Genomic DNA, 9,250 nt, shown 5'->3' on the forward strand with positions numbered 1-9,250 from the left:
GCGCGTCTGAATGCGTTTTTCCTTGGATGGGCCTGAGCGCACAGAGGCAGGTACAGGTGGAGAGCAAAGGGAAGTAATGTACCTGCTTCCACTAAACGTCTGATAGCACTGATTCTGTTATTGTTTCACTTCAATAAAACGCTGTCAAATGATGAAGGCCTACAGCTGCTGTTCTGTTTTCCTCAACCTCAGTTTCCACTTTAATTCACTCATAAGAAAAATAAGCTAAAGTGGACAAAGCACACAGACAAATCTGCAGTTGAAGTGAAAGATATTTTTTATTCCCATCTTTTGCAAGACATATTTAGGGCACTTGTATGAAAACACACACACAAAAAAAATAATAACGGCTCAGAGACACAAAGAAATCTATTTTTTTTCAAGTGTGGACTGCTAAACGGGGAAGCTACATGATTGCAAAACATCACAAATAACAAGAAAAATGTAAATAATAAAATAAAATAAAAATATGCCCTTTGGCTAAATCAACAAGGCATTTAACAAATATAAAGAAACATAAATAAATTATAAGTTAGAATAGACTTAAAAATATACATTTACAGAAGAAAAAAAAACAAATAAAAACAGAACAGAAATAAACATTTATAAGCTATTGTCTCTATAAAGCTGTACACTTTTGGCCAGTGTAGACAATTCTTTTAAAGAAATTTAGGATTGCACAGATGTTAAAACATTTAACACTGTCGAGTGGCTGTATGCAAAAGCAACAATGAATGCTACATTTGTACTGGATAGAAGTCATTCGGCGAATATTCTCCTCCCTTCCCTCCCCAAACCGTTCAGTCCTGAGAGTCTGCTCCGCTGTTCTGCTCCGCTGCGCTCCGCCGGGGCGCACCGAGCCGCAGCCGACCGGTCGTTCGGACTTCTTTGTCCCCCCACACACCGTCCTCCCGTTTCTGTCTCCTTTAAGTGGCGGGGACGAAGAGTTTCCCCCCTCCAAAACAAAAATGCAAAAAATAGTGCAAAAACCACCTGAGGAAGGAAAAAAAAAATACACGTAAGTTTTCTGGTCATTCCGAGGAAAGACTGCGAGTCAGCTTTTCGAGGAAACACTGGATGTAACCTCAGCAGCAGGCGTCACCCTTTACCCGAGCCTTTTCCCGCCACATCGTGACGCACATCCCCCTCCCCCACCCCTTGGTGTTACTACAGCTACTACTATCACTACTACTGCGATTTCACCACCACAAACTCTCCCCCAACCCCCACCCCTCTCCCCCGATAAGGGCTGTCTGCGCTTTTCTGGCTCACGTAATCCTGCGCAATTAAAGCGTAAAAACAAACCAGAAATAGCTGCTAATAAGGCAGTAAATGGTTTTAACGGGACCTCTGCTGTTTAATCATTTTAAATAAATCTGCGTTGTCACGTTAGACGTGAAGAGCAAATTTAGAAAAAAAAGAAAAAAAAGAAGAGACAAATCTTCCATACCTTCAACGGATCCTCTTTCGGGGAGTTTGCTCCACCGGGATTGGAGACTTGGAAAGGTGGCAAGCGCTCATTTCATTCGATTTTCTATCAGCAGCCTTCTTTCGTTTCACGTAGAAGTCTGTAAGGAAAGAAGGAATACGTTTAGGCACATGAATCAAGGCGAAATTACGCACGGAGGAGATTTTGGATGAGGCAGCTCTGAAGGCAGGAGGAGCGCACTGGAGGCTTTAAATTCCGTCTATTTACCTGTGATGTGTGTGTTGTTGTTGTCAGCAGTGGACGTCCTCTTGCGTCTAACACACGGGACCTGTCTGTGAGTCGGCTTCCCTGAGTTGAGTTTGTCCGTGCGGTTCTCCTGGTTGACCTCCACCGGACAGGGAGTGCTGCTGCTCTCGGGCACGGCCAAGCGCTCCAGTACATCCAAACGAGGGGTCTCTGGGAGAGCAGAGTCCGAGGAGGGCTTCTGCTTGACGGGCGTCGCAGGCACCCTGGTCCTGTCGTTCTGTACAGAGTCCTGATAAAACGCCGGGGTTTGATCCACGGGCACCTCTTCCCACTTGTAATCCCCATCCAGCGGAGTGTTGGCTTCGAAATTAAAGTTCCATCTCTGCTGGTCCCGCTCGGAAATCTCCCGCAGCTTGGCTTTCATCTCCCGGCTCAGCTCTTCGTGATCCACAGGTCCGAAGAGGTTGCGGCAAACGCTGGTGCGTCTGTGGAGAGGGAAGGTCCTCCTGGCCACCAGCCTCTCCAGCGCGCTGCTCGATAGTTGGACGTGAGACATCTCCGAAAAATCTTTCACCAAAAAAAAGGGCCCCCAAAGTGACAAAAAACAGGAAAGCCGATTGATCCCTGATGAGAGAGTATCAGGTGTTGTTGTTGTTGTTGTGCTTGAAGCGTGTGCGCGTCTCCTCTCCTCGCTCCTGCGTCTCTCTGCACCACACGGTTCTGTTTAAATGTACTTTTCACGGGGAGCCTCGGCGTATATAACCTCCCAACAGGTCGTCAGTCAGAGCTGGCACCTCGGACGACTTTCTCATTGGTTGCCGTAAGTCCAACCCTCTCCCAAAACACAGACAACCCCCACCCTGATTTCCCATCGACCCCCTGTGCTCTTTTGGCTGTGCGCCGAGCACAGCGCAGCGTTTTGATTTTTCTACCAGTGTCAACCCTCGGAGAAAACTGAGCGGACTTTCCCGGTGTCAGCGGGAAGGTGTTGAAGCTGCGTTCTGGGTCGCCTAGGAGCGCTTGGTTCCACTTTCGGACTCACTGTTGTTTTTCTCTCTCTGCGCACTCACTGCTTTCTGCACTGTTTTGTGCATCTGATCTGAGGATCGTTCATATTATATGCCGGCATACATCAAACCCCCCCCCAATATATGACATGTATTTTAACATGCAAGGGGTGAAAATGGTGGAGAAAGCTTATTCTCGCCAGTTAAATCCTCTGTCCGATTTTTGACCCTCCGACGTTACCCAACACTTACGCATAGACCCTGTTTCTGTTTCCACACGCTTTGCCCCCTTTTTTTTCTTCTCTCCGCTTCTCACCACAATAACACGACCGATGAGCTGCTCGGGTCATACAATGTCTTCACTCAGCAGTCTGCAGGGATTTTGCACTAAGAGAGCTGCTCTGGTTTTACGCACAGCAGCAAAGTAAACAGCAGTGAGAGGAGACATGGTCACAAATGAGAATTGTTTTAATGTAGTCATAAGGGCTCAGCTGAAGGAGAACTAGCTTATAAAAGCAAGACAGGGTTATTCTTAAGATAAAATCACGGCTTCCCCCCGTATTCTGGTTAATCACACCCTTTTAATTTGTTTTAAAATAGAGATTAGCTTCATACCTCTAAGTGGTGGATTAAGTCCCATGTCAGTTTACTGTTGAAAAAAACAACAGCATATAGCTTGAAATAAATAACGAAATAAAAATCACTCAGCCTGTTAATGTGCGTTTGCTGTATTCGAGGATAGTTCTTGGTCAGAACAGGCAGTTTATTCAGAACAGACTAAGCATCATTATCCGTTAGGCACATTCAGATCATTATGGAGCATCTTATTATATACACAGTTTCCCATAATCTTAGAACAATAACAATAAGTTTGACAGCGGATGCCTGCAGAGGCTGCTCTCCTCACGTCCCAACAGTCAGGAGAATCGGCCAACGCCTTTACAGCAGAAGACAGGCGCACAGCGACCCTCAGAGGCTCAAAGCTGAAACTACAGCGTGTTGAAAGCGTAAATACAGAAAAAGTTTGACGGACACAACCAATATACAGATTTTTGTAAATGGATGATAAAGCCTAAATCCATCCATCCATTATCTATACACCGCTTATTCCTCACTAGGGTCACGGGGGGACTGGAGTCTATCCCAGCTGACTTAGGGTGAAGGCAGGGGACACCCTGGACAGGTCGCCAGTCTCTCACAGGGCTACACTTAGAGACAGACAACCAAGCACGCTCACATTCAGACCTACGGACAATTTAGAATCACCAATTAACCTCAACATGGTTTTGGACCTTGTGGGAGGAAGCCGGAGAACCCGGGAGAACATGCAAAAGATCCCGAGTGTCCTCACCAGGACACGAACCAGCGACCTTCTTGCTGCGAGGCAACGGTGGTAACCACTGCACCACCTTGCAACCAAAGCCTAACCTCCTTTGATCCAAAATATGCCAAACTTCACTCCTCAGGACAAATGAAGTTGTTGTTTTTAATCTTATCTCACTAATGGACTCAACTAGTTACTCAATATAAACATACTGTTGGCGATAAGCTGCCATGGCTGAAGAACTTGCATCTATTTGCATATATATATATATATATATATATGTGTGTGTGTGTGTGTGTGTGTACAAAGAAATAGGGAGCAGCTGTGAGGGTGACAAGCTTTGAGCATCATGCAACATTGTGATACATGAGAGGTCACCAAAGGTCGTGAGGTCATGGCTTAAACATGAGTGTCATCAGAGTCACATGAAGGAGAGAATGTGAGGAGGGATGTTAATGTAGCAGTCAGCAGTAATGTAATGTGTCTTCACCAGGTGACTTTCTGCCATTCTCATATCCTATGGGACTGCCCACTTATCAGACAGAATTGCAATGATGTTCATGGAGCACTACCAGACATTTCAAAATATTTATTTCTTTTTAGAATAAAAACTGTTTATTTTGGATGCTTACCACAGGAATGGAGAAAAAAAAAAGGATAAATAGCTATTGAGTGTTTTGTTGGTTGCAAGTAAGAAATCTATAACTAAGAAATGGTTATCACAAGATATTCCCACCATATCAGCATGGTGGATATAACACTGGATATTTATAAAATGGAAGAGGTGACAGCATCTGTAAATGAAAAACAAGACTGGCTTGTAGCATGCTGGGAAAAATGGAGTTGCATACATAAAAATTAAAAATTCTAATTTTAATTTTGAGTTTGAAAAGTCAAAGACAATGTAATAGTCACCCCCTAATGTTCTGAAAGACCTTGCGTATTTGTCTATTTTATTTCTATTTTTATATGTATATATTTTTACATTTATCAATGTATTTACCTATAAATGTATGTTTTGTTTTTCTTTCTTTTCCTTCTTATTTTATTTATTTTTTCTTTCTGATGGGAAATTGTGTCTTGAAAAAATAACAATGATAACATATGTTGGCATGTGAATTGTACCAATGACTAAAAATTGCTAGAGCTGATAAATAAAGAATTTAAAAAAAAAAAAAAAAAAAAAAAAGAACCAGTGAGGAATGACAAAATACTGTCACTGATCCTTCCTGCTCATCCCATGTGTTGTTTTTCTCTCACATAAATCCTGTTTTCTTGATTGTTGCTCTTTAATATAACTATAACAATAGCAACATATTTTGGAGTCTTTAAATAAATTTTATATCTACCAATGATCATTGGTGGGCTTGTGTAGGCTCTAGTGAGACACATGAAACAATCCAGTGATCAAAGGAAGTAAGAATGTCCATTTGTTGTTTGGTGGCTCCCCCTGGTGGTCAGTGGTATTTAGTAAAAATGTGGCCTCAAGTAAAGCATTATGTCCAATTAGATAAAACATAGGGATGATTTAAAAATGATTTCATTTGACTTGTTGGCAGAATAACCGACAGACATCACCTTGTTAGCCTGCCATCACCCCTGTGTGTGTTTGTTGGACTGCTCTCATTGCGAACATCGTTCCTGTTAAAAAATAACAAATCAGATATTGGGTATATATACAGTGCTTCACAATGTGTTCCCAGTGTAAGGTTTTTGCCATGGCTATACGAAATTTCATGAGCATTGAGAATTTTCCAACATCATTTCTTATGTTTCTGTAATGGTTAACACCAGTGTGTAGAAGCTCTCTAACGGAAATTATATTTGTAACATTAAAATATATAATTGTTATCCATTAATTTTCAGACATACTGTTTCACAAAAAAACTGAAAAAAATTATGAAGCACATTATTATTTCTTGAGTAAGATCTCAAATTATAGTTATTTACTTGCAGAAAATGTAGTTTTAGCGGTTGAATGTTGTGCTTGGTCAATATCTGACTTCTGACTTAAATTTGGGTTTAAAAAGGTGAATTCAGTTTGAAATTCCTCTTTCTTGTTCAAAATTGTAAAACCTCTAGACCTGAGTGTACATTAAAGCACTTCATGATGCTGGATGGTCTATATTATATATTATTTGCAAAAACAGATAACTCCATCTTCACAAACCTTCAGAAAACCCACTTTTCCATCGTCTACCTGAGACAACATCAATCCATCTTAAGTGATCTCTACTTTTGTCATGTCATTCTACTGAGTCAAATCCACTCAACTTCAGATTGATATTATCTCAAGCAAACAACAACAACAAAAAAAGTTTTCTGAAAATCTACAAAAATGGAGTTATCTGTTTTTGCAAATGAACTCCTCATATATATATATATATATATACATTGCTCAACAAATTAACAGGTGGTCTAATACACTTGTTGAGTACTTTAAATAAATCTTTAAGTGTAGTATCCAGCCTAATTTTATTCATATTATCCCTAATTTAATGAAGTTCAACAGTTTGCTCATTCTGATCAGCTCAAACACAAAACAACATCGCTTTTTCCCTCAGTTTCGAGCTCGTGACAGATTGACTTTGTGAACTGGGAGGAACACTTCTGTTCCTCAGGCATAATATTCAAACAGATTTTATCAGCTGCAGCTTTAAAGGCGAGGAAAACACAAGGAGAATGTCTGTATTCATTAGTTTTGAAAGGAACGATAACATGCACACACACACACGCATGCATGCTTCAGATGGCTTAACTTGCTTTTTGACTGAAGTGGAAATATCCAGAGGGTTCAGTCCAAGTTAAAGACACCCTGCAGGCTCACCTGACTGTTGACCTAAGACCAGAAACAGATTTGGGACAATATGTGTTTGAAAGCGATGTCCTGTGAATGGGCTGTTGTCAAAGGTTTGACAATTTACTGCAAGACCTTGAACCAAGAATAAGAAATGTTTGCAAAATTCAATTAAATTCAATTAAATTCAATTATTAGATTCTATTTAATGCCTGTCTCAGCTTCTATGTATTTAATTTAATCTTTTACTTCCATCGGTCACACTGAAGTAGTTTTTACAAGAATAATGTGAGCAGTGTGTGCTTTACTATTGAAACTACAAACTAAAAATTTTTAAAAAGTAAAAAAAAAAAGACACCTCCAGTATTAGTCTGAATGTCTAAATCACTATATGTCTTATTTACCTGCTTGTTTATGACACTTGTGTTTTATGTTTACTGTGTTTTATGCTCTTCTGAAAAAACAAAATAATTGCTGTTGTTGATTGTCTTTGTTTTTGACCCATAAAGGCATCAAGTAAAAGGTTATTTCCAGGGTGTTGCTATCCATCTCCACCCCCACGTAGACCACTCACCTGAACACTCTGGTCCTTGTGATGTTTGGGAGAGGCTGCAGGCATCAACGCTGGATCTCTTAGAAGTAGGATAAAGGGTCATTTGGTCCCATGACACACCAATAAAACCTTTCTCTCTGCATGCTGCCTTGTAAGTCAAGAACACACCCGTCTTGAATGATTTCCTGGATGAGTTAGTGACTGTTTCCTACCTAATGATACACTCCACCAAACGATGTATGCATGCACACAAGCTCATCACACCTTTCAAAGAAATGCACGTTTTACAAAATCAAATCAATGAGCAGTGCAGACACGGTGCCGTCACTGTTTTATTGTGTCTTGACACTACAGCTTTGCTTGTTAATGCTTTGCAGAAACCCAAAGTGCACTGTGTGCTGCGTGCATCTAACTTGCGCAGCCTCTTTCAAGGTAAGACTTTATAGATGTGTGCTTTTGTCTTGGTGACCCTTAAACTTCTTTTGAACTCTGCCTCTCCATTGTTTTAGCTGTAAGAGACTTCTAAAGGTGTTTCCTTCCCATCCCTGTGTACCTTTTGGTTTTTAAAGTATTATTATGATTATGGGTTTGCATGTTCTCCCTGTAGGGTTGTAAGGTGGTGCAGTGGTTAGCACCGTTGCCTCGCAGCAAGAAGATCCCAGGTTCACATCCCGGTGAGGACACCTGGGTTCTTTCTGCTTGATTTGTATGCTCTCTGGGTTCTCTGGCTTCCTCCCACACAGTCCAAAAACATGTTGAGGTTATTATGTTATAGTGATTCTTAATTGTCCGTAGGTGTGAATGAGAGTGTGCTTGGTTGTCTGTCTCTAAGTGTAGCCCTGTGATAGACTGGCGACCTGTCCAGGGTGTCCCCTCCCTTCACCCTGAGTCAGCTGGGATAGACTCCAGCCCCCCGCGACTCCAGTGAGGATTAAGCGGTGTATAGATAATGGATGGATTATGATTATGATAATTAAAGAGCAACTATTACACACTGAGCTACAGCTGGACAATATATTTAAAGACTAGTCTTTGTAGAAACAATAACCATCTTCAAAGGAGAAGAATCACTTATGGGTCTATTTTGAATGCAAATTGTTTTATATGGCACGTAGTCAAACATTATAAAGTGACTTTAGACAAATAAAGTCCTTGGGCTGCCCCTGCCATTCATTTACCTTCACAAAAACAAAACTTCTGTCGTCAGTTTATGATCTACAGTGGTTGTTAGGGTTGTTAGGCCTCAGTAGGCTTCATCTAGTCTGTAGAGAACATTGCCTTTGGCTGTGGCTACTATAGTACCACACACACACACACACAAACACACACACACACACACACACACACACACACACACACACACACACACACACACACACACACACAGGTGACAGTAACACACATGCTTTATGTTGTTTTCCCTTACTTTTTCTCAATACAAACACAAAGCAATAAGAATAAAGAAAAGCACAAATGACAAATTTTGGAAACTTATATTGCAGAAAACAAACAATCATGCTTGTGAGACAGCTGCTCTGGGTAGAGGCTGAAAAACTTTTAATCCTATTAAACATGTGATATATTGAAAGTTGTATTCAGAACAGCTTGGCGGATTAGCCATACCTCCATAGATAACAGTTTTTGTGTTACACTGTTTATAAAATAACCAATAAGTGAATTAATGTAACTGCTCACGTGCAATTCAATTTACAGTCAAGTTTAAGATCCTTGCATGGAAAAGTGTTAAATTATTCAAACTTAAATTACCTAAGCAGAAACAGATTGTTCTCTCTCTACCTCTGGCCTTGAGTCCAAGACTGGTTACACAAGAGAGAGATAAATGCGGTTTTGCCATGTGCTGTCAGCTGAGGGATTTTCCAGTTGGAAAATTAAG

The 9,250-nt window shown here is 40.9% G+C and overlaps 1 protein-coding gene across 1 annotated transcript; it reads right to left on the reverse strand.

Moving 5' to 3' along the window:
* Nucleotides 1–259: 259 nt before the first annotated feature.
* LOC103358853 (cyclin-dependent kinase inhibitor 1C-like) lies at nucleotides 260–2,419 on the reverse strand. Its single transcript, XM_008283993.1, has 3 exons — nucleotides 1,697–2,419; nucleotides 1,451–1,568; nucleotides 260–993 (listed from the first exon to the last, which is right to left on the reverse strand). The coding sequence occupies exons 1-2, from the start codon at nucleotides 2,229–2,231 to the stop codon at nucleotides 1,453–1,455; spliced, it is 651 nt and encodes a 216-aa protein (XP_008282215.1). The 5' UTR covers nucleotides 2,232–2,419; the 3' UTR covers nucleotides 260–993; nucleotides 1,451–1,452.
* Between the last annotated feature and the right edge of the window lie 6,831 nt (nucleotides 2,420–9,250).

Source organism: Stegastes partitus, unplaced genomic scaffold, assembly GCF_000690725.1.
Source record: "Stegastes partitus isolate 25-593 unplaced genomic scaffold, Stegastes_partitus-1.0.2 Scaffold337, whole genome shotgun sequence".
Taxonomy (NCBI): domain Eukaryota; kingdom Metazoa; phylum Chordata; class Actinopteri; family Pomacentridae; genus Stegastes; species Stegastes partitus.

Coding starts and splice junctions, on each gene's coding strand:
- LOC103358853 (XM_008283993.1), bottom strand. CDS start 2,231: ATGTCTCACGTCCAACTATCGAGCAGCGCGCTGGAGAGGCTGGTGGCC. Junction 1,569..1,696: donor CAACAACACACACATCACAG/GTAAATAGACGG, acceptor CTTTCCTTACAG/ACTTCTACGTGAAACGAAAG.